Below are 24,631 nucleotides of genomic sequence, written 5' to 3'. Positions count from 1 at the left end.
GCTGCAAACAGAGGCTGGGCTCCGGGGCCGGAGACGGGGTCGTGCAGACACAGCCTGTTCTCCCACCAGGTGGGGAGGGGGCCTGGTTCTTGCTTCATGAGAACAAAGGCCCCATGTTGCTAGACATTCCTTTTTTTTCCATCCAAAAAAAACACAAAAATTATGATATTTATAGATCTCTCAATTTTTAGATATTGGGAGCTAACTTTGAAAATGGGGCACCATTGGCCCATGAACAATCAATAGAGCACTCAAATTTCAGTGGTGACCTCCCTTCACAAAGAGGCCCAGGTCTCAGAGGTTTTATGGATGAATTCTGTGAAAACTTCAGCAAACCGTCCATCCTTTTACAAGTGGCTCCAGAAAATAGAGAATGAGAAAGCTGCCCAGCTCATTGTGTGAATTTCAAATGAGTTTGGAGGGGCACGCCCATCAGGCCGTAAACCCCGGATGGAGTGATCAGTGGATGTTGTTGGGAATGTCGGCTGACCCTCGGGGAAAACAAGCTGGACCCCCTTCCTATGGACAGAAGGTCTGAATGTGTTCATGGAAATATCTGGCAGAGGATGCTCTGGACCCAACCGTGTGCCCTGGATTCACCTGCTGAAGTAATGCCTTCCTGGAGGCATTTGGGGGGCGGTGGGGTTTAGGTGAGGTGGGACTCCAACGATGGGATAAGAAGACACGAGGGCTCCCCTGTGGTCCAGAGGCTGAGACTCCGCCCTCTCAGTGCAGGGGCTTGGGTGCAGTCCCTTGTCAGGAAACTAGATACCACATCTCCCAACTAAAGATCCAAGTAAGACCCGGCACAGCAGGTAAATAAGTATATACGTTCTTTAAAGAAGACACCAGAGAGCCTCTCTCCCTGCCCACGTGAGGGTACAGTGAGAAGCAGCCAGATGTGCTCCTGAAAAACACAGAAGAAACAGGATGGGCTCCGTGGCATGATGCCGCCTGGGGGTTTGAGGCACACACACACCTCCGGGTTCCGTGTTGTAAGAGAAAACGTGCAAAGGAAAGGTGGTGGTGGTGGTCTAGTCACTCAGTCGTGTCTGACTCTCACCACCCCATGGACTGTAGCCTGCCAGCCTCCTCTGTCCATCGCATTCTCCAGGCAAGAATACTGGGGTGGGCTGCCATTCCCTTCTCCAGGAGATCTTCCCGACCCAGGGATCGAACCCACGTCTCCTGCATTGCAGGCAGTTTCTTTACCAACTGAGCCATCAGGGAAGCCCACAACCCAAAGGAAACCTCTCAAATCTCAGTACAAGCCCCAGAGCTCAGGGAAGAAGGGAGAAGGGGGAGGACTCTTCAACAAGAGCGATCCCCACTGCTGTGAACTCAGGGCCGCTAATCTGCATCTGGGCTTTAAGACGCCTGTGGCTCCCAGCGGTGCTCGCATGCCCGTCGGAGGCAGTGGGGGCCACGGCACCGCCCAGGCTGGTCCGGGCCACCACAGAACCCCTCTGCTGGGCCCTGGGGTTTGGGGCCACGCCAAGCCCCCAGCTCCACGTGGTCGAATCTGGGAGGCCAGCCGTCCTGAGAGCAGGTTTGAAGTCAGATCACAGAGGCTGGAAGGACTTGGCTGATATTTCACCCCAGGAGTGGGGGCTCTCCGACCATCAGAGAGAACGTTTCTCGTCTGCAGAGGTGGCCCTCCAGAAAGGCCTGGTTTCCATGGCAGAGTGCTTTCACCCCAGGGCTGCAGGGCCAGGGTCTGGCTTCTGCCAGGATGGGGACAGCAGGTGGCTGAGAACCCTTCATGGCCTGGGAGGTGTCAGCGCGGTGTGGCCCTCCCGGGGGTGGATGTTCTGGGAGCTGGGACTAGGCACGCCCAGTGCCCACCCCCCAGGCTGGGGGCATCTCAGGGCCGAGGCCCACCCCGACCCCAGACAGCCTCTTCCCGCCTCGTCTCAGGACTGTTTTCCCAGGCACCTTGCTCGGTGGCCTTGGCCACTGGCTTGACCATAGTGGCTTCGGACGTCTGGTTTCCAAGGTCAAAACAAGTAACTTACCAGCAGGATGTGCTCTAAACATTTAGTTGCAAGTCAAGAATTAGCCTTATTTTAAAATGGTGCTTGGGCAGTGGGGTTTAGATTTAAAATAAGCAAAAGCCAAACAGTCTGTGCTGTTGGAATTAGCTGTGACGAACATTTAATCTACTTTCGGGCTGAGAGTAACAAGCCCAAGATGGAACGGCTCTGTTTGCATGATTCTTTTTTTTTCCCAGAAATGTATTGAGTTGGGATTCTTCAGTGCTGTTTATTTAATTGAGTTCTAGTTGATTTACAATATGTGTTCCAGGTGTACAGCATGGTGATTCGTAATTTTTAAAGGTGATCTTCCATTTATAGTTACTGCAAAATACTGGCTGCTTCCCCTGTGCCGTGCATCCTTGTGGCTTATTTAGTTTCTACAGAGTCTTTGTGCCTCTTTCTTCTCTGCCCGCACTGCCCCCTCTTCCCACTGGCAGCCACTAGCCCTCTGTACCTTTGAGTGCTGCTTTCTCGATGTATTCACTAGTGTGTTCTTTTTTCTAGGTTCCATATATAAGTAAGATTATATGGTATTTTTTTTATCTGACTTAGCCTAAAGCTCTCCAAATCCATCCATGTTGCTGCAAATGGCAGGCTTTCATTCTTTTTTATGGCTGTGTAATATTCCAGGGTAGAAAAGACCCTGATGCTGGGAAAGATTGAAGGCAGGAGGAGAAGGGGACAACAGAGGATGAGAGGGTTGGATGGCATCAATGATTCAATGGACATGAGTTTGAGCAGGCTCTGGGAGATGGTGAAGGACAGGGAGGCCTGGCATGCTGCAGCGCATGGGGTCGCCAAGAGTCGGACACGACCGAGCAACTGAACGACAAAAACAACAATACTCCATCGCGTAGATGCACCACGTCTTGCTCATCCGTCCCTCTGCTGATGGGCACCGAGGTTGCCTCCTCGTCCTGGCTGTTGTAAACACTGCTTCTGTGAATCGTCCCTCTGCTGATGGGCACCGAGGTTGCCTCCTCGTCCTGGCTGTTGTAAACACTGCTTCTGTGAATCGTCCCTCTGCTGATGGGCACCGAGGTTGCCTCCACGTCCTGGCTGTTGTAAACACTGCTTCTGTGAATCGTCCCTCTGCTGATGGGCACCGAGGTTGCCTCCTCGTCCTGGCTGTTGTAAACACTGCTTCTGTGAATCGTCCCTCTGCTGATGGGCACCGAGGTTGCCTCCTCGTCCTGGCTGTTGTAAACACTGCTTCTGTGAATCGTCCCTCTGCTGATGGGCACCGAGGTTGCCTCCTTGTCCTGGCTGTTGTAAACACTGCTTCTGTGAATCGTCCCTCTGCTGATGGGCACCGAGGTTGCCTCCTCGTCCTGGCTGTTGTAAACACTGCTTCTGTGAATCGTCCCTCTGCTGATGGGCACCGAGGTTGCCTCCTCGTCCTGGCTGTTGTAAACACTGCTTCTGTGAATCGTCCCTCTGCTGATGGGCACCGAGGTTGCCTCCACGTCCTGGCTGTTGTAAACACTGCTTCTGTGAATGTTGGGCTGCACGTGTCTTTTTGAATCAGAAATTTCTCCAGTCCCGCTCTCAGGAGTAAGATTGCAGGATCATATGGCAGCTCTATTTTTATTCTTTTTCGGGAACCTCCATACTGTTCTCATAGTGGTGGCACCAATTTGCATCCCCACCGACAGTGTCGGGGAGGCGGGGCTCGGGGGCTGAGGTGTGTCTGGAGGCAGGAGTGAGACTCAGCCAAGCAGAGGACGGCGTCCGTGCGGGTCGGTCTGGGGTCTCCCGCACCCCACCCTCCCTCACCTGCTCCCCCCGCCCCCTCCTCCAGGGAGACAAAGAAGCGTTTAAATAGACGAAAGCAACGGCTTTCAGACGTGTTTATATTTCCTGGGCCCGGGGAGCGGGCGGGCGCAGGCCGGTTGGGTTTCTGGCCCTGTGTTTGTTTCCTGGGGGCTCCTCCACTGACCCGTTTCCAAGACCCCTGAGAACCCCCTGCCCAAGGGGCCCAGCGTCTGTCTCACTTCTCTTCTGGGGAGACATGTGCCCGGGGGTTGGTGGCCTCCCTAGGGATGGTGGTTGGTGGTTGGATTCCAGTGTCTGGACCCTGGCGTTTGCACCTGGTTGCTGTCCAGAGCAGGTAAAGGCTCCTCGGCGGACGTGGGTGCTCCCCCACATCCCCAGCTCCCTGCACCCCCATCCCGCTTGAGGGTCCATCTCACAGCAGACTCGGGAGACAAAACAGCCAGGCTGCCTGGTGGGCACACCCCGCGCCAGCCTCGAGCCTCTGTGCCCGTTAAGCGAGCAGTTAAGAGAGTCTGGTTTCTTCCTGTTTCTGTGTCCAGCATCTCAACTCCCTTAGATGGAAAGGGTTTCCCTGGAAAAAGGTAGAAATGGAGTCAGGACTGGTTGCCGTTTCCTCGTGGGAATGGTCCCCTTATGCTTTGTCTTCTGTGAGTGGAGTCTGTCCCGAATGATCCCGTCTTCATAAATCCTCAGGCTGTGCAGGGCAGGGGTCCCTGGGGTCTTCACCTGCTCCGAGCCAGGGAGCAGGAGCCGTGTGGAGGGCAGGGCGGCCCCCAGCGCCCCCCCGGCCCCCACACTTCATGCTTTCTTTTGCAGCGACATATTCGACGCCATGTTCCCCGTCACACACATCGCCGGGGAGACCGTCATACAGCAAGGTACGCCGCCAGGAGCCCCTGCGAAGGGCTGGTTATTTACTTACGGATGTATTTATCACGACACTCTTATTGTCTGTCCTTGAGACAGGTCACTATGAGCCTGCGTAACAGTCCACTTCACAAGTTAGCGTGTGTGAATGTGGTCTGACAGCCTCGGCACTCAGTCATGTCTGATTCTTTACGACCCCACGGGCTGCAGCCTGCCAGGCTCCTCCGTCCATGGCATTATCCAGGCAAATACTGGAGTGGGCTGGCATCTCCTCCTCCAGGGGATCTTCCTGACCCAGGGATCGAGCTTGTGTCTCTCCTGCATTGGCAGGCGGATTCTTTTTACAGCTGAGCCACGGGATAACCTTCTCATCGTTAAAAAAATTGAGGAGCTGTACTGAGTCCTGGCGGCTCGACGGCCGTGGACTTCAGATGGCAGTGGTGTCAGGAGAGGACGCTCTGCCAGCCTGACTGTGGTAACCGTTTCCCGACGAGTGTGAAGTAGGTCACTGTGTTCACCACCTTCGTACGCACAGCTTCCACTTAAGTATTTTTAAAGATGGGTGAGACTCGGCCTTGCTTGGCAGAGATCTAGGAAGCAGCGTCGTAAGATGGTTCGTTACCAGAAAGACGAAAGCCCGCCTCCTCACATCACGCGTCTGTTTTTCTTCCCTCGCAGGGGACGAAGGGGACAACTTCTACGTGATCGACCAGGGAGAGGTGGACGTGAGTATCCCCGACGTTCTCTGGACGGCAGCGCCTGTCTGTGCCCACACTCAGGCCTAGAAGGCCGGTCTGGGCGGTGTGTTTCCGGTTTTTCAGCCCAGAAGCCACAGAGTTCACGTTAAAGGTACTGCAGGCACATCCAAGCGAGAGTGGGGTAAGGGCAGCCGGTGTCAGTCCGGCCACGGCCCCTGCCGTCAGTTCCTGCTGAGCCGACCGCGGCCCTGGGGGCCCGACCCGACAGGCTGGCGCACCTCACGCGCTTCGGACGCCCAGGGGCCCCGTGGCTCTGGCGTTGTGGTGGAACCAGGCTGTGTCCGTCCCGGGATGCTGTGCCCTCCGATTCTGTTCGCGTCCTCTCTTTACTGCCCAGTCTCCAGCGGGGGGGCCCAGGCCCTGTTTGGAGAAGCACCTCCTCCATCACCTGACTGCAGGCTGAGCCCCGACCTCCCCCGGGGCCCCACGTGGGCTCCTCCGAGCGTGCGACTCAGCCTGTGCTGCTGTCTGCCCTCTCGCGCCCCCTCCCGCCTCCCCGTCGGCTCGATGAGCGTGTCCCCCACGTGGGCTGCCAGCCGTCCGCCTCCCCTGAGGTTCTGCCTGTAGCCGTGATTCAGTCCAGCTTGCACACCTGACCTTGGGGTGTCTGTTTAAGGCTGGCTGCACACGTTCTGGAGCCCCCTGCCCCCCACACGCAGGGCGAGTCTGTCCCGGGTCCCGCAGAGTCAGCACGTGTCCTCAAGGACCCTATGTTGGACTTGGGTCCCAGGCGCCAGTGCTGGGGTGGTGGCTCCCACACCCCCGTCCGAGCCTCCATGAGACGGAGCCCCCTGGCTCCCACCACCTGCCCATCCTCAGGGCAGCGGCCAGCCGGGCATCCCAGGTGGGGGGCACTTTCTCCTCATGTCCCCCAGCAGCAAGCCTGTGTCCACGTGGCTGTGGCCCTCATCTTCTGGAGCCACAGGAGGTGACAGTGTGGGGACCTCTGGGCGAGCCGCACAGGCTTGGGGTTTCTCTCATCCCGGGCTCAGGCCTGGAGCAGTCCTCAGGCAGGGGCCATCCTGTCTCCCCCGACAGAGGAAACTGAGGCGGGAGCCGGAGGGAGGGCCCCAGGGGAGGCGGTGGGGGAGGCCGCAGGCTGGCTGACCCCGGCTGCCAGCCGGTCACAGAGCCAGCCTCAGAGAGGAAGATGGGCTGCAGCGCCTCGGACCCGGCCGCCAGGGCCCCCGCAGGGCTGCGGACTCGTGGCCCGGGCCCAAGTCACTCGGGGCCTGAGCTCTGCCAGTTTCTCCCGCTCCTAGGCCTTTGCCCTCCATCTGGCCCTCGTTTTCTGGCTCAGATGTCTAGCGAGCACTTGTCTCCTGCTGGGCACTTGCAGAGCCCTGAGGATACACTCTTGGGGACATGGCCCTGCCCTCGGGGTAGTGGGGGTGGGGGAGACGGCTGAGAAGGTAGTTCCCAGTGAGCCTCTGGCCGTCCTGTCCTGTTCTTATCCCTGCTCTGCCTTGCAAACTCCTACCCATCCTTTAGGACCCCACCCAGGCAGAGCCATTGGGCTCCCCCAGAGCATGGGGCTCCCTGAGAGTTGAGATGATCAAGCCTGGGTTCTCCCTGGCCAGCAGACATGGGCACGGCCTCCCTGTGGCGCAGAGTCCCGTCCTTGTCTGTCTAGCAACCTGAAGGGTGTTAGGGTCCCGTGAGACATGCGCCCCTGCCTACGTCCTCCACACAGACCTGGGCCCACATGCCTGAGCCACGGCATCTCTATGTCAGCCCAGAAGGTTAGCATGGAGCCCCACCCCCGGCTCCTGGAGCCCAGATGCTCAGGCCCGTGGGCGGATGCTGCCTCCTGGCTGTGGTCTCCAGCTCGGGCTGTCGGCCCAGATGGGGCAAGGTGGTGACTGCAAGGCTGTCCCTGTGTCGGCCTCAGCGGCTCCTCCAGTGGCCGGTGGGTGCGGGGTGGCTGGGAGCCTGAGGTGTGGGCCGTGGGGGCGGCCACGTGCAGAGGACCAGAGGTGCTCCATCAGGAACCCGGGGGCAGAGTGGCCGGATGCGTCCTGACCCTGGCTGTCGTCCCTGCTCCAGGTCTGCAAGTGCAGCTTCTCCTGGTCTGGAGCCGTGCTTCTGGCCCTGCCTTCAGGGGTGGGGAAGTGACCGTGGACCATGGACCGGAAGCGTGTGAGGGTCCTGGGGGCTCTGTAGGGGCCTCTGGGGAGCAGAGGCCAGGCCCACTGCACTGTGACCCTGAAGCCCTCAAGACACCCTGGGGCCCCCCTCAGAGGCCCCACTCTGCCTTTAACAGGAGGGCTTGGGGGTGGCCATCCAGAGCCCCCTTCTGAAAGCTGCCCCCTCGCCAGCAGTGCCCTGGGGGCAGTGGCTGGCTGACCGGATGCCAGAAGCACCAGCTCGGTTTAAATTACGGTTTTCCAGGGAGACGCGGACAGTGCCGGCCGCAGCGTGTGTACCGCCGAGAGCTATAATCCGTCTTCCTAAGTATAAAAATATCTCCCAATTTGTTTTATTCATGGAACATAGCATTTCCACTTGGAAGGGTGCTCCACGGCCAGCTTCGTGGCTCAGGAGCACTTTCCTTCCCGCCAGGCCGTCCGGGCACCTGGTGCTTTGGGGCCTCCTGGGGGGAGCCTGCCGTACCCGGGCTCTGCCCTGGCCCGGGCCCCTCCCACCTCACCAGACGTCTGTGGGCACAGCCGCGTCCAGCCTCCAGAGGTGGGGGGGCCTCGGGGGACAGGGCGCCCCAGGCCGTCTGGCTCCGTGGGTCACGGCCGGTCAGCCTGCTCGCCGGGTGTTCTGGTTTTTATTTTTCGGTCGGTAAAGTACACACACCATAAAAGCTGCATCTTGACCTTTAGGTGTCCAGTTCGGGGCCGTGAACACATTCACATTGTCACGTGGCCCTCCCACCACCATCTCCAGGACATCTCGTCTTCCCAAACTGAGACTCTGTCCGCGTTAAAGTCTAACCCCAGGTCCTCCCCAGCCCCTGCCCGCTGTGTTCCATCATCTCTGTGAGCCTGATGCCTCCAGGAGCCTCGTAGGGGCGGAGCCACACGGCGTCTGCCCTGGGTCGGGCTCACCCCACTGAGCGTCGCCTCCCAAGGCTGGTCCATGCTGCAGCAGGTGGCAGAGCTCCGGGCCTGTCCGCCGAGTCACGGAAAGGACCCCTGTCTTGTTCATCAGCGATCGTGCCCGCCACGTGGCTGCCGCTGTGACCAGCGCTGCTGTGGACGACGGGCCGTGTGGGACCTGGGCATCCTGCTCTGGGTGCTGTCTGCTGGCTGGTCACTTCCTAGGTGCAGGGCGGCCGTGGCCCCCAACTGGCTGTGAAGCTTTCCTGCAGTGTCTCACCCACAGAGGGCAACTGGGGAACCTTCACCCTCCTGGGTCTCTGAGGAGGCCCTGGAGACCCCACTGTGGCCAGAAGCTGCTCTGGAATGGGGGAACAGGTGACCCAGAGCCCCCCCGTGGTGCTGGTGACGTGACGAGAGCTTGGGGAGGGCGTCGGCCCCTATGCATACTCCACACTGGGCCCCCGACAGGCTGCGCGGTCACCCTGGAGCACGTGGCCCTCCAGACGGGACAGGGGCCCGATGGGGTCCTGCCTGTGGACCCCCGGGGAGTGTGAGGTTTGCCGGGGAGGGCCGAGAGCGTGGCGGGTCCACAGAGTGGACCAAGCTGGTGGCCGGTCACCGGGGAGAGGACGCTGACCCCATGTCGTCACCCACGTGGCTCGGGCTCCACAGACGGGGTCCAGCAGAGAGACTTGGGGGAGCTGCTCTCAGGCGAAACGGGTCAGTCAGCCCCCCAACCCCTCCAGGCTCTTGGACTAAAGAGGCCTTAGGCTCGCGACCCGGTTTACCCTGGAAGAGCGGCTGTGGACCTGGGCTCACCTGCCCAGACGCCCCCACTTTTTGTGGCTGGAGCCCGGGACGCGGAGGAGCTGGGCCATTAACTTTTCTCATCGCCTGTGGAACCAAAAACAACAGCAGCTGGCACACCCGGCTTGCTTCCTCGCCCGGGCGGCTCCGGGTTACGTGGGAAATACCTGCAGGAGGGGGCAGGTCTGAGGTCGTGGGACAACACCCCCTCCAGCAAGTGGGTCACTCGGTGACTGTCTCCAGTTACCCAGTTGCTTCAATGGATTTTCTATTTTCTGTGGCATCGCATGTTGAACTGAAGTGTCCTTGTGGGTAGGAGCAGGCGGGCAGGCAGCCTCATGTGTTCTGGCTGTCTGGATAGGTGGGGCTGGGACCGTGGTGCTGCTTTGGGGGTGTCATCAAGCAGATTCCTGTGTCTTTAGTCACCACCTCCACCTCTGTCCAACGTTGGAACAAGAGCTGGTCCATGGTGGGTGGGCATCAGCGTCACCTGCCGACATCCTGGGCCGCACCCCCGGGGCTCTGGATCGGTCGGTCATTGTTGGGGGGCAGGTTCCCAGGCTATGCTCTGCACCTGGTTTGCAGACCACCTGTCAAGGAACCTGGTCAAAGTCTGGGACACCCCTCACTGACCCTTGCTCTCCTCTGGGCGCCCCAAGCTGGGCTCCAGCTGTAGCAGGGGGTGCGTCCTGGCTGTGAGCTGGCCTCAGCCCTGCCAGAACCTTCAGTGGTCCCGAGACACACCTCTCCCTGGTGGCCCGTGTAGCCTCCCCACTTGGCCCCTCGTGGCCTCCCCTCGTGGCCCCCACGTGCCCCCTCGTGGCCTCCCCATATGGCCTCCCCCTCGTGGCCTCCACCTCGTGGCCCCTATGTGGCCTCTCTGCGTGGCCTCCCCACACGGTCTTGCTGCATACGGATCTTCCGAGTCCAGTCCTGCCTCGGGCTTTTTGCACGTCCTGTCCCATCTGCCTCCAACTCTCTTCACCCCTGGTCTTTGCACAGGACCCCTTGGGCTGGGCTTGAGTTTGCCCCTCGAAAGTCTCGTATGGTGGCTCTTCCCTGAATCATCTTCCTCCTTTCTCTCCGGTGCCTGCAGCTTGTTTTAAGGACAATTGAAAGTGAAAAAGTCACTCAGTCGTGTCCGACTCTTCGCGACCCCATGGACTATAGTCCGTGGACTTCTCCAGGCCAGAATAGTGGAGTGGGTAGCCTTTCCCTTCTCCAGGGGATCTTCCCAACCCAGGGATGGAACCCAGGTCTCCCGCATTGTGGGTGGATTCTTTACCAGCTGAGCCACCAGGGGAGCCCTTAAGAACGATCACATCTGGATAATCATTGCTGAGCCGCTGGTCAGTGAGTCCCTGTGAACTGGAATCTGCGTGTTTTCTGCTGCTGAAGCCAGCGGTGAGAACACGCAGGGCACCCCGGGCGCTGGGGTGACCCGGGGTGCCAGTGACTGAATGAGCCTGCGGGAACAGCGGCTGGGGTGCCTGGAGACCCTGCAGTGGCGCCGGGAGCGTGGGTGCCGCCAGTGCGGCCTCCCGCCCCTCCCTACACAAGAAGGAACAACAAGAATGAAACAAAGCCCGAGGGAGCCCCTGTGCGTGCCAGCTGGGTGGGGCCGGGCGCTGCGCGGCCGTGCTGACAGCGGCCAGTGTCCCGAGAAGGATGGGCCTTTGTGCTCGGGGGGCGGCCTGGCCCCTCCTTGGTTCTACACAATGCTTTTCTCTGACGTCTCTGAGGATGCGGTCGGGGCTTAGTGAGGAAAGGGGTCCTCATGGCCCCCAGGGACGCGCTCTGGCCAAGTTGCCCTCGCTGGGGTGTGCCCTGCAGTGGCGGCCACCTGCCCGCTCTTCGGGGCACCATGGGGGAGCGGGGCTGCTGAGCGCCTGCCCTGCTCCCGGGGCCCTGTCTCTTCAGGGGGTGATGGGGCGGCCGGCCTGCCCCACAGGCACCCGAGGCAGTGGCTCCCTCTTCCCCCGAGGCTGCGGCGCTGTGGTGACCCGGCGCCAAGGGGGAGGGTGAGCTGGTGCAGACTGGGGGTGCTGCTCAGCGGACCGGGGGTCCCCACCTTGCCTCACGCGTGAGAGAGGAGGGCATTGAGTCACCTGCGGGGAGCTTCGTGGCCGCATCAGAGCTGAGGCTGGGCGGCGTCCATCACCCACGGGTAGTGCTGGTGCGGCCGTGAGAACTGTGGGCCAAACCCAGCACTCGGCATGCAGCGTGGGGGCCCAGGCCAGCTGCCCCACGGACACCCTCGGGCACGAAGCGCGGGAGGGCCCTGGGAGATCCTGGCCCCGGGAGATGTTCAGTGCCTGACCTGGGTGGCGGGACAGCTCAGCGCTGCACACATGGGGTCGTGTCCAGGCAGAAAGGGTGCTACAGACAAGCGAGCCCCGCGTGGGCTTTACGGACACGACATGTGAGCCGCGCACGCTCCGCGGACATGTGAGCCCCGTATGTGGAGGGCCGGCCAGGCCAGGCCCCGGCGCCGTGCCTGCCCCTCTGTGGACTCTGGTCCCTTTGGGACAACCGGAGGCTCCGGGGACGTGCTGGTGGAGAGCATCTCGGGGCAGAGCCTGGCAGATACGCGCCCTGCCTGTGGGAGGATGGGCCTCGCCCTGGCCCCAGGGCCTCGCCGCGTGGGAGCTGCTGTGTCTCCTCTGGCTCCTGGCGGGTCTGTGCAGGCCGGCGGGGCGGGCCAGTGCTTGTGGGAGGAGGTCCCCGCCTGGGGGGCTCCCCGAAGGGTTGCGTGTCGTATCGTCCTCCTGACGCCCTGTGCTCAGCAGGCCGGCCCTTCTCCCCACCCTGCTCACACCGCACACAGTATCACCGGCGTGGCGCCCACAGACGGGCGATTCTGAGCCTCAGTCATGGTCAAGATAATGTGTCATTGAGTCTATAAGAATTGCTTCCATGATTCGTCGCAATCCATTCTTCCCCGACACGCACGCTTTTTGCCAATGGGAGCCATTCTTTAAGCTCATTGACACCGAGGCAATGAACAGAGGTTGTGTTAGCTGATAGTAAGCGAATCCACATAATGAACAATCCGGGCCATTCTGGCAGGACGAGGACCTGCAGTCAATGCATAGTCGCGACACTGTACGAGGCCACCGCCCTCGCCAGCTGAAAGGGAACCTTGTCCGCCTCTGGGCTCAGCCCTGGGCGCTGGCCTCCACTCCCATTGACCGCAGGCCTGGGCGCTTGGGCGCTGCCCGAGGGACGGGGGGGCCCCGGGGGACTCTGGGGGCCTGGCTCCTCCTGGGCCGCGGGGCCTGCTGGTGGAGGTGAGTGAGGGCCCAGCTGCTACATGGAGCCTTTACGGACAGGAGGGCAGCTTGTGAATGAGGCGGCTGGGTTGGAGGGGTCGCCTAGGTGGGGCGCGAGCATCCCGGCAGGGTGATGCCTGGTGGGGTGGCCCCCGCCCGGGGCCCGGCAGGCGGCCGTCTCCGGCTGGTGAGGAGCGGAGTGCGGCCTGGCCTGGGAGGTGGGGTCCTGAGTGGTGCGTCCCCTGGGGCCTGGCCGGGGTCGGCACCGACGGCATCCCCACCTTTGTGCCTCTCCAGCCTTGGTCTGGGCGGGCCTGGGCGTGAGGTGGGCACCTTGGCTGGTCCTGGGCAGGGCAGAGCACAGCTGAGTCCCACCACCTGTGAGGCATTGGGGGTGCAGGGACCTCCTGCCCCCGGGGGTGCTGTGGAGGGTTCCCCATGCAGCAAGTGGCAGTGTGACCTCAGCCCCCAGTCCCCATGCCCTGCAGGTGTGTGTGGACAGAGGGCGGGTGACCCCAGGCCCCCGACACTGTCCCCTGACCCTTGCAGGTGTACGTGAACGGAGAGTGGGTGACCAGCATCAGTGAAGGCGGGAGCTTTGGGGAGCTGGCCCTCATCTATGGCACCCCCAGGGCAGCGACCGTGAAGGCCAAGACAGACCTCAAGCTCTGGGGCATTGACCGGGACAGCTACCGGCGTATCCTCATGGTGAGCAAGTGAGCGGCGCCTCAGGGGTGCCCCACCAGGCCTGGGAGGGCACCAGTTGAGTCTGACACCTGCCAAGCATCTCATAGGAACCCTGGTTGTGTCCGGGTGGGATGAGGTGGGATGAGATGAGGGGCGAGTGTTGGGGGGTGGTTCTGGAAATTTACCCAAAAGACAGGCAGGCAGCTGGGGAGGCTCCTTTGCTCTCCTTCCCCTTCCCCTTAAAACAGTCTGGAGTGTGGTTGTGATGACTGGAGCTCCAGCTGCCTTTCTGTGCCATAAGGTAACTTTCCCCAAGGGGGTGGAGTGAGTTCCCGGGAGGAGCCCAGCGTCTGCGGGGGCAGCAGGAGGACCACAGTCCTGGGCAGGCTGCAGGCCTCTCTGCTTCCTTACTGGGCGACAGTCGTTCTAGGTGTTCTTACATGCAGCCACCTCCTCTCTTCACGTTTTGGGTGTAGCCGCGCACGCCTGTGCATGTGGGGCTGTTGGGAACAACAGGGCCAGTGTTCACCAAGGGCTCTGGAGATGAGTTCCTGGGCGGAGGGGGCCCTTCCCAGGCAGAGGCGGCTGGGCCTTCCCCTGCCCACTCGGTGTTCATCCTGCACACTCACTGCCTGGCCCTCGTGCAGGGACCCGCCAGGGGTCGGGGAGGCTGGCGTGCTGGTGGAGGAGACAACCGAGCAGGCATGTCTCCTGGCGACGTTTCCAAAGAGGGAGACAGAGAAGAAGGGGTAGGAGGGGGCAGGGCCCGCTGTTTCACGGAAGGCCCTGAAGCCCCCTCCCCAAGGTCCCCCGCGACACGGTGGTGTTGAGAGGCCTGCAGCAGGGAGCCCTTGGCTGTCCGGGAGGAGAGTGTCTGGGCAATGGGAGCAGCTGCTGCAGAGGCCCTGGGGTGCAGGCCTGGCTGGTCTGTGTGTGGACCAGTAGGGAGATGGCCAGGATGCCGGATCTCAGGGAAGGGGCAGTGGTGGGAGGGCTGGGTCCTTGGGCCCTCAGCCCCCAGGGGTCCTGGGCTCAGACTCCCATTGCACCAGGCGCCCCTGCAGGAGTGTGGGCAGAGGAGTGGCAGGGGCCTTCCCAGGCCTTCCGGGTGAGCGTGGAGAGCCTTCTGGATCGGGCAGGGTGAGGGGTGCCGCGCTGGTCTCGGGGAGTCCCCTCATGGCCCAGGTCCCCGGCCTGAGGCCCCTGAGAGCTGAGCACCGGCTCGTCGAGGGAGTCACGCTCCTTGCCTGTCATCTTCCCCCGGGGTGACTGCTGGCTCAGGTGCTTTTCTGAGCTGGTGGCACTGGAGGGCCTGGGCTGAGGACAGCCCCCAGTGGGCCTGCCGGCCTGGAGGGAGGTCACCGAGGGGATGCGTTGCCGGGAGACCCGGGGGCTTCACGTGCCCTTGCCACGGGCCCTCAGGCCTCGGTCGTCTCCCAAAGACAAGCTGGGCCCTGCAGCTTCCGGGGGGCTGTGGTTGGGGCAGCTCCGGGATGTGCAGGACAGGCCCTGTGCGCTCAGTCTCGTCTGAGCCTGCACAGCGGTCTTGTCCTGGGGGCCCCTCTAGAGGGGCCCACTGTTGCGCCTGGTCCTTTGTGATGCGCTGGGGTCCAGTTCAGTCCTGGAGGCCTCTGTTTCGTGCAGCTCCTCATCCACACACTCTGGGGTCATCCGCTGGCCGCCCGCCGTGTGCCCGGAGGCCCTGCCCTGCCCTGCCCAGCGAGGCGCGTCCTCGTGGAATGCGGCCCCCTCTCTTTAGTCTCAAACCTGCCTGGTCCTGCCTCCCCCGGAGGGCACCCTCCCCCGTGCTGGCTGCTCCGGCGCACCTGGCCCCGTTGCATAAGCCATTGTTCCTTTACCGCTGTCCACACCAAGTCGTTCTTGGCTGTGGGATTTCCGTGCCTGGAACCTTATATTCAGGGAAGTTCCCAAACCACCAAGGCAGCCGGCGCTTCCTCTGTTTTAATTCTGGATCCCTGGGCACTAAGAATAGCCGCGGCCGTGCCCGGAGCCGGCGGAGCCCTGTGTTTCGGGAGGACGATGACAGTGCGGCCCACTCAGAAGGGAGTGTCCGTGACGGTGGCCGCTTCTGCATCAGACTGTGGCCTGGGCGGACATGGGTGTGCCTGCTGCGCGATGAATGGACCCTGAGCTGGACACGCGTGGGGGACGCCGGGTGGGGGCTGGTGTCCCCAGGGAGAGGACCACCCACCTCTGAACCCCAGCACGCCCATCCGGGACGTGCCCCCGCTCTGCATGGTACAGACGGATGGATGAAGCTCGGTGAGACCAGCCACACCCGCCACTTTCGAGCAGAGTGGGGCCTGCCCCCCGAGGCCCCGGACAGGGCCCAGAGCCCCCAGCCTTCTCTCCTTCCAGTGTCAGGACCGTTTGTTCACCCTGACTCTTTTACATGAGGCCTCCACTTGGAGCTGACGCGTGTAGAATCCTGTTGCAGAGGCTGGGCTAGGGGCTCCAGAGCCCCGCTTGCCTGGGGTGACCCGAGACCCTTGGAAGTGTGTCCTGAGCCCCCACTCCTCGTGGTTCGGCCCCTGCTCCCATCCGTGATGTGGGGCGGCGGGGCCTGGGGCCCACTCCTCGTGCTTCAGCCCCTGCTCCCATCCGTGATGTGGGGCGGTGGGGCCTGGGGCCCACTCCTCGTGCTTCAGCCCCTGCTCCCATCCGTGATGTGGGGCGGTGGGGCCTGGCGTCCACTCCTCGTGCTTCGGCCCCTGTTCCCACCCGTGACGTGGGGCGGCGGGGCCTCAGGCCCACTCCTCGTGGGAGCTGGCCAGGTGGTGGGGGCTTCATTTCGCGCTGCAGGGCTGGCTGGGCCTTTGTGTACAGGGGACAGGGTGCTAGGGGCAGTCGGTCCAGCTTGGAGAGTCACCTTAGCTGCCGTAGACGCCTCCTCAGCCTGGCGGGCCCACACCGTCCCCCGAGCTGCGCCCCGAGTGCCTGGCAGGCAGGAGCGCTGTGAACGCTTGGGACTCAGGTGTCAGGGGTTGGGGGTCGGGAGCCTCCAGGGGCCTCGGGCGGCGCTGTCCGGGGTGTGTGTGCTTTGACCAGAGCCCTGCTGTCCCCCAGGACCCGGGTCTCCTTCCCATCCTTAGGGCCAGCTCAGACCGTGTGGCTGGGACAGGGCAGGGGGCCTGCATGGACGTTTTAGGTTCCCGTCTTAGGACAGGCCTGCTCCTGGGCCCGCGGGGTGCAGCAGCAGGAGCCTCTCGCTGGGCAGTGGGTTCGGGGTGGCCTCGGGCTGTGCCAGGCGGTCGGGGCTGGGGGGTCGTGCCCCTTGCTGACAGTGGGGCAGGCCGCCAGGAAGCGCGTTCTGACCCCCGTCCGTCTGTCAGGGTCAGCGGGGGTCCGGCTGGGCTGTGCTGGGGGGCGGGCGTGTGATGGGTGGGGCGGGAGGAGGCGCAGGGTAGGTACCAGGTGGGGGATGTAGGTGGCCTTGGCCCGACGGGACCGCAGCACAGACTTGGGACCAGGCCGAGGCTGCAGGTACCAGGGAGGCAGAGCTGAGAGGGGCCAGGGCCCGCTCCTCCCGATGGCCTGGGTCCTGTGAGCAGCACTCAGGATGCGGGTCCAGGCCCCGCTGGCATCTCCCACATGGCCTCGGGCAGGCCCTGTCCTGGCGCTGGGGGTCCGTGTAGCGCCATCTCACCAGACATGAAGCCCCCTGCACTGCTGGCAGACAAGCCCCCAGGTGTGGGTCCTGGCTGGCCCCCCGCCTCACCCTGGAGGAGAGCTCCAACGGGAGGCGCCTTGGTCAGCCTGGGAGGCGGGTCTCCCTATCCGCGGGTCCCGGGCGGCCGCCTCCAGCTGTCGTCCTGCGGCGGGAGACGGATGGGCCGGTTGTGGCGGCTTTAATGTCTGGAGTTGCCGGGCAAACACGCCTGCATTCCAGCGGGCGGGCGTAGCTGCCGGGAGGTCAGCGGGAATATAAATTATCCTTCAAAGAAACGCCTTTCTCTGGGCCGGCGCGGTCTGAGATGGCTCAGCTCCGGCTGGGGGCTGTGCTGAGCTGAGCAAGCCGCCCCCGTGAGCGTCCAGACCTGCTGGCCATGGGCACGCCGGGCCCCACTAGCCCTGGCTTCTGCGGCTGACCTCCTGGACGCCGTATCCCCTGCATGGCCACCACCGAGCACTTCAGAAGCCTGGTCCCTGCCCTCTTGGTCAGCTATGAGGGAGTATTGGATCCCAGCCCTGTGGGGGCTCTGCTGGATGAAGGGGCCCTAGGGAGTCTCTGGGCTTCTTGGGGGCAGGCCGGGAACCTCCAGAATTCTGAAATCGAGACGCCGCCTTTGCAGTGCTGGTCTGGCCCCGAACCACGGAGTCACGGGAGCTGACGGGGAGGCGGGGCCCTGGGGCTGGGAGGCTGGGGTTCCCCCACCAGGCCGGTTGACTGATGTTTGCTCACCTAGCCTTCACGGAGTCCTGTGGGGACAGGAATTAGGATACCCATTGTCCAGATGAGGAAACCAAGGCTCAGGGTGGGCAGCTGGTCAGGGCGTGCAGATATCTAGTGAGGGGTGGGCTTTGGGCCCAGCCCTTCTGAAGCCCCCTGAGGGTCGGCCTCGTGGTGCCCCTTCCCGCGTGAATCTGGGTGAGGCTGTGCGTCGTGTGAGACCCTGGGGGGAGCGGGCGGTCTGGGCCTCATGGCAGCAGCCCCTCAGACCCCTGCTCGCTTGAGGGGCTTGCGGGACATGGAACACCCCGAGGGCCTCCTTTCAGGGGTTCAGGGTCACTTGGGGATTTGGAGATCGTGGGAGGGATTGGGGCGTGAAGCCCTCTGAACACCTGCTTCTCTGTCTCCTCCCCGCAGGGCAGCACGCTGAGGAAGCGCAGGATGTACGAGGAATTTCTCAGCAAGGTCTCCATCCTGGGTGTGTGCCTTCCCACGCACCGCGCACGCCTCGGACACACACACGTGCACACACACACGATTGCTCTCACACATGCACACACACATGCTCACACACACGTGCTCTCACACATGCACACATATGTGCTCACACACGTGCACAGATGTGCTCACACGTGCGCACACACGTGCTCTAACACACATGCACACACGTGTGCGCACACAGTGCATAGATGTGCTCACGCGCACGCACACACACGTGCTCTCACACATGTGTACACGCGTACTCACACACACGTGCACAGATGTGCTCACGCGCATGTACACACACACGTGTGCTCACATGCGTGCAGTGCCACCCCACACCATACACATGCTCATTGTGCACGCAGGCGTGTGGGTTCCCGTGAACACGCACACACACTGTCGTGTGTCTGCCTCTGTCCGTCCGTGCTGTGTGTGTCTGTCTGTCCGCCGTCGGAGCCGCTCTCCCCACGCTGGTCTGTCTGGAGGTCTCGCATGGGCCCCTGTGTTGAGTGTCTTTCCTGACCTCTCTGGGGTTTCCTCTGTGGGCGTTCCCCCCGCTCTTCTCGTCCTGGGGTCTGACAGACACGTCGACCGCACCCCCACTGACGGTGGCGAGTGTCACAAAGGCCCCCAGCTGCGTGTTTTTGCTGTTTGGACCTTGCTCTGAGGTTCAGAATGGAGCACTGTCGTCCCGGCCCAGGCGCCCAGCAGTGCGGAGTCTCCACGCCTGTGTGGGGCACTTGGGAATTCCGTGTCGGGGTGTGAGTGTGTGTCGAGCAGCTCCGGTTAAGGGCCAGGAGGGCGACCTGCTGGGCAGATGTCAGCTCAGAGCTGAGACCTGGGAAACCACGGGGAATAACCATCCAGAAACAGTTCCTAGGGGAACGTCTCAGCCTTAAGCCCCAGGCTGGACGCGGGCTTGTGGGTGCAGGTGGCAAGTGGGGCTCAGCCTCCTTGTCTAAGACCCTGTGGGCTGAGGAGGAGGAAGGTGCGGATTCTGGGGCGCTAGGGCAGCATGGAGGCAAGGACACCCGATGAGGAAAAGGCAGTCTCTTCAATAAGTGGTGCTGGCAAAAGTGGACAGCTGCCCGTGAAAGAGTGAAGTCAGGGCTTCCCTGGCGGCTCAGGGGTAAAGCATCCGCCTGCCAATGCAGGAGACACAGGTTCGATCCCTGATCCGGGAGGATCCCACACACCACAGGGCAACCAAGTCTGTGCGCCACAGCTACTGAGCCTGTGTCCGGAGCCGGCAGCCAGGAGGACTGAAGCCCGAGAGCTGTGGAGCCGGAGCCTGCTCTCCCCAACGAGGAGTTACAGTGAGAAGCCTGCTCGCTGCAGCGAAGAAAAGCCAAGCAAAAGCAGCAAAGACCCAGCCAGCCAAAGATGCATAAACAGACAAGTCCTAAAAAAAGAATGACATCAAAACATTCTCTAACACCACCTACCAAACCCCTCAAAATGGATTGAAGACCCACATGTCAGACTAGATACAATAGAACTCCTAGAGGAAAACATAGGCAGAACACTCTCTGACATAAATCTGAGCAATATCTTTTTGGCTTCATCTGCTAGAGTAATGGAAATAAAAACAAGAATGAACAAATGGGACCTAATTAAACTTAAAAGCTTTTGCATAGCAAAGGAGACCATAAACAAAATAAAAAGACAACCTACAGACTGGGAGAAAATATTTGTAAATGATGCAATAGACTAGGGATGAATTTCCAAAATATCCAGACAGCTCATAGAGCTCAATATAAGAAATAACAAACAACCCAATCAAAAATGGGCAGAAGATCTAAATAGACGTTTCTTCAAAGAAGATACAGAGATGGCCAACAGGCACATGAAGAAGATGCTTGCAACTTTGCTGATCATTAGAGAACACAAACCGAAATGACAGGGAGGACCACCTCACGCTGGGCAGGGTGGCCGTCATCAAAAGTCTACAAATAAATTTAGGGGAGGATGTGAGAAGGGAGCCCTCCTACACTGCGGGTGGGACTGTACACCGCTGCAGCCACTATAGGAAACAGTGCGAGAGTCCTCAGTGAACTGCAAATAGAGCTGCCGCACAATCAGCAACCTCACTCCTGGCCGTACATCCAGACAAAGCTCCAGTAGAAAAGATGGGCCTGCCCCTATGTTCATAGCAGCATTAGTCACGAGAGCAAAGACATGTCCATCGACAGATGAATGGATAAAGAAGATGTGGTGTATACACACAAATGCACACACACACAATGGAATATTACTCGGCCATAAAAAGCATGAAATAGTGCCATTTGCAGCAACATTCACGGACCTGGAGATTATCATACCAAGTGAAGAAAGTCAGAAAGAGAAAGGAAAATAACATATGATATCACTTATATGTGGAATCTAAAAAAACGAACGTACTTGCAAAACAGAAAGATGTTCACAGACATAGGAAACGAACTTATGGTTACCAGAGGGTATAGCGGGGGGGGGGGGGTGGGAGGGGAAATTAGGAGTTTGGGATTAGCAGATACACATCACTATATATAAACTAGATAACCAGCAGGTCCTACTGGAGAACACAGGGAACTCTATTCAGTATCTTGTAATAACCTACGAGGGAAAGGTTTTGAAAAAGACTGCGTAGGTGTAACTGAATCGCTCTGCTGTGCACCTGAAACTCACCGCCTTGTAAGTCGAGTATGAAAGGAGAGTGTTAGTCGCTCAGTCGTGCCCGACTCTTTGCGACCCCATGGACTATACAGTCCGTGGAATTCTCCAGGCAAGAATACTGGCGTGGGTAGCCTCTCCCTTTTCCAGGGGATCTTCGCCACCCAGGGATCAAACCCAGGTCTCCTGCATTGCAGGCAGATTCTTTGCCATCTGAGCTACCAGGGAAGATGGATAAAAATAAACTGTGCTTCGGTTTTAAAAATGGTTAATAAAAAAACAAGGGCATGGCTGGGGACGGTCCTTTCAGCAATTCCCACGATGACAAGATGGGAAGAACCTAAAATCTGCCACCACAGGAAGGGACTCGCCCCGGGCGTCTGTGGTGTGGGTTTGCCTCCAGTGAGGCGCGTGGACGAGGCCTCTGCACGCCAGCACGTGTCGGGACGGGTCGGTGACACGCGTGTGCGTGCACAGTTTTGGCAATGCTGTGTCGTGTTTACAAAGCCAGATTACGGTAAAGGTGTGAGACCACCGATGGGAAGAAACCAACCAAACCCTTTAAGATTAAAAAAAAAATTCCACCAAGTCCTTCACAGTCGCAGCCTCCGGGGAAGGAGAGCGAACTCAGGCTGAGCCGGAGGGACTGGGCCCTGTCGGTGCCCAGCATGTCTGCGAGGAGCAGCTCCGAAGCGATCGCGGCCAAGTGGTTCTGCGATTCCATTCAGGATAGATGCTGCCTGTGTCGTCCGTTCCAACGTTCTGATTATTTTTTCCACATTACAATGGGAAGGGCACGACTGTGGAGTCAGGGCCCTGGGCACTGTGAGCGGTGGAGGCAGGCGGGTCCCTGCCGGGGGTGGCGGTGGCAGGCCTGCCCGGGGCAGCCCTGCAGCTCCTCGAGCTTCACGGGGGGAGCAGAGACGCCCCGACCCCATTTCCCGGGGAAGAAGCAAACTGCAGGCCAGGGCAGGAACGTGAGGTCTCCTGGGAGGGGAGTGGGTCAGGCTCAGAGCTGGAGGGCAGTAGCCGGAAGTGGGGCCGGAGGGCTGTGTCCTCCTGAAGCATGGCCCCGGCAGGTCCCTTCCCAGCAGATGTGCCTGCTGCTCGCTTGGCTGCGCCTGGGGGTGCCTTTGGGGCACCTCTGGCGTCTCCTGTGGGGTTTCCACCATGTTCCCCAGCAGCACTGAGACTCCCCCAGAAAGGTTGCTTTGGGGTGACTTTGGACGTGGGCTGGCTGACTGCACCTGGATCCCAGGGAGCTGAGCGTAGCAAAAGTGCTCTGAAGCGTCCACCTCGGAGGTCAGGGCCAAGGAGTTGCCCACCGGCTTCCCCCGACACTTCTCTCCTGGGATTTGCATCATCGGGGAAGAAGCCCTGATTCTCCGACCTCGGGATGTTCAAGGTCTTAAGCGTAATAGAAAAACCTGCTGATCAAACACAAGGAAGTGAGCTTCCTGAGCCAGAGGCTGTAAAGTCAGAGGCTCTCATCGCCTTGGAAGGAGACCAAGCGCCAGTCGTGCATTTACCGGCACCGGTTTCCTCATGGGGACAAACCGTGATCCCCGCCAGAGTCACCTGTGGTCATGCGGTGGCCCCGCCGCCTCCTGCGGGTGTGGGGTGTGGATCGCGGGGCAGGTCCTGACCCGGGTGGTGGCTGGCGGGCAGCCTGCTGCCAGGGGCTCCCCACCTTCCCTCCCCCCCCAACACAGAAGCCGCTCCAGCCCGGGCTCGGTCAGAAGCCTGTCCTTTGTGACGTACGGCCCTGGCAGGAGTTTTCAAGCCGAGAAATCCTGCTCCTAGGCGAGACCTAAGATAGGTGGTCTGCTCTGGGTTTTAACGGCTGATACGTAAGTGCGTCTGGTGAGCACAGGCCAGAGAAGTTTCCTTGACCAAGAAAGAACCGATCAGGCGATCATTAATTTCTTATAAGAGGAGCTGGTTATTATGCTTTTCCTTCCAGAGGGCTGAGAGGGGACAATGATGGGGAGGGAAGGCGTGAGGGAGTGGGGACAGGTACAGAACCTGCAAGCGTTAAACTTGCCACTGGAATGCAGCACCTTGACCTCAAATAACAGAAGGTAGTCCACGCCTCTCACAGCGTAAACTCAGTCGTGTGCTCTCTGGGGCGCTGAACGGTGTCCCATAAACAGCGGGTTGCTTCGGCCTCTGAATTATTGAAACCCCTGAGTGCTGAGCTGCAATGATACTGTTTGCAAAACTCCAGGCAGCTCTGTTCTCTCGAAGATAAAAGCATTTCAGCCCACGTTGCGCTGGACTCGTGCCCGCTGCCCGTGTTCATGGTGTTTGCATTGTGCCTGTGGTTGACGTGGGCTAGGGTCGGTCCGGGTTCTGCCTCCTCGCCCACCTGCTGGGCCGTGGCCACCTCCTGGCCCGGCGCGCTCGTGGAGATGCCCGTGCCTCCTGCTGGGCCGTAGCCGCCTCCTGGCCCGGTGTGCTCGTGGAGATGCCCGCGCCTCCTGCTGGGCCATAGCCGCCTCCTGGCCCGGTGTGCTCGTGGAGATGCCCGCGCCTCCTGCTGTGCCGTAGCCGCCTCCTGGCCCGGTGTGCTCGTGGAGATGCCCGCGCCTCCTGCTGGGCCGTAGCCGCCTCCTGGCCCGGTGTGCTCGTGGAGATGCCCGCGCCTCCTGCACAGAGATGTGCTATCTTGTTCGTCCCTGTGAATTAGCAAAGCCTTGTCACCCCAGGCCTGGCCATGTGGGCGTTTCCTGAGGTGGTCTGGGGAGGGGCGCTGCTCCCTGGGACCCCACGGCCTCCCATGACCCCCCGTGTCCCCCCTCAGCATCCCTGGAGAAGTGGGAGCGTCTGACGGTGGCCGACGCCCTGGAGCCCGTGCAGTTTGAAGACGGAGAGAAGATTGTGGTCCAGGGGGAGCCCGGGGACGACTTCTTCATCATCACGGAGGTGAGTCCAGCTCAGGCGGGCGGGGGGCTCCATGCGAGGGCCTCAGAAGGGGGGGCGCTGCGGGGTCAGGGGTGAGGCCTGGTCTGCACGTGCCCCCCGTGGGGCCCGCTGCACCCCAGCCCGGCGCTCCATGCCCGCCGCCTCCATCGGCCGTGTGGACAGCGGCCTTGGCCCCGACCGATGTCCTTGCCCTGGGACCCATGGGGTCTCCCCTGGCCCCTGGGCCCACCCTGTGCCGATGTTGCAGAGACCAGACACACCAGCCATGCGTGTGAAGCTGGAGGGCCAGGCTTGGTCGAGGGAGGGGAGGGGTTGCCCCAAATAGCACCCGGGGGGGGCATGTGCATCCTCCCGGGGGGAGCGTGTAAGCTGGGGGCCCAGGGGGGGTCTCCCTGCGCGGCTTCTCACAACCGTGTGAACCGGCCGTGGTCCCTGGTCGAGTTTGGTGTGAGAGGTGGGCGCCACCTTCCCCCACCTGGGCCCGTGTGAGTCACCGGCCGGCCCGCTGCCACCCCCCCAGCCCCCCGCTGTGGCGACAGCTGGCTCCGCCGTAATCCGTGGCGGCCACGCTCAGCCTGCCGCTGACGGGCATGGGCAGCTGCGGGGCTGCGCGTTCCCCCACCTGGGGCTGGGCTCGGCCGTGGTCCCCGGAGAGGAGCCACAGCCGCCCCGGCGTGGACGGGGCGGGGGGGGCGCTTGGCCATGGGGCCCTCCCCGTGACGCAGGCCCAAAACTATGCGTGTCTGGCTCCCTTCCTGCTGCGTCGGGCCTCCTGGTGGGAAGCGTTTCTGTCGCCCGCCCGCCGGGAAAGCACGTGCTCCAGCCCCGCGCACTGCCCTCGGAGCTCACAGCACCACGGAGGTCAAAAAGGGTCCCTGAGCCATCCAGGGAGAGCCAGCCCCGCCTGGGG

The 24,631-nt window shown here is 61.3% G+C and overlaps 1 protein-coding gene across 1 annotated transcript in view; it reads left to right on the top strand.

The window, feature by feature from the left end:
• PRKAR1B (protein kinase cAMP-dependent type I regulatory subunit beta) overlaps positions 1–24,631 on the top strand; it is a 74,067-nt gene that overhangs the window by 38,170 nt on the left and 11,266 nt on the right. Inside the window, exons 5-9 of the mRNA XM_027526473.1 lie at positions 4,629–4,690; positions 5,358–5,404; positions 13,116–13,274; positions 18,082–18,142; positions 23,600–23,721. Coding sequence (XP_027382274.1) covers positions 4,629–4,690; positions 5,358–5,404; positions 13,116–13,274; positions 18,082–18,142; positions 23,600–23,721 — 451 coding nt within the window. The remainder of the gene's footprint in view (positions 1–4,628; positions 4,691–5,357; positions 5,405–13,115; positions 13,275–18,081; positions 18,143–23,599; positions 23,722–24,631) is intronic.

The sequence above is a fragment of the Bos indicus x Bos taurus genome, chromosome 25 (genome assembly GCF_003369695.1).
Source record: "Bos indicus x Bos taurus breed Angus x Brahman F1 hybrid chromosome 25, Bos_hybrid_MaternalHap_v2.0, whole genome shotgun sequence".
Classification (NCBI taxonomy): Eukaryota; Metazoa; Chordata; class Mammalia; order Artiodactyla; family Bovidae; genus Bos; species Bos indicus x Bos taurus.
Note: the sequence above shows the minus strand (reverse complement) of the source record. Positions and strands in the feature narration are given on the sequence as shown.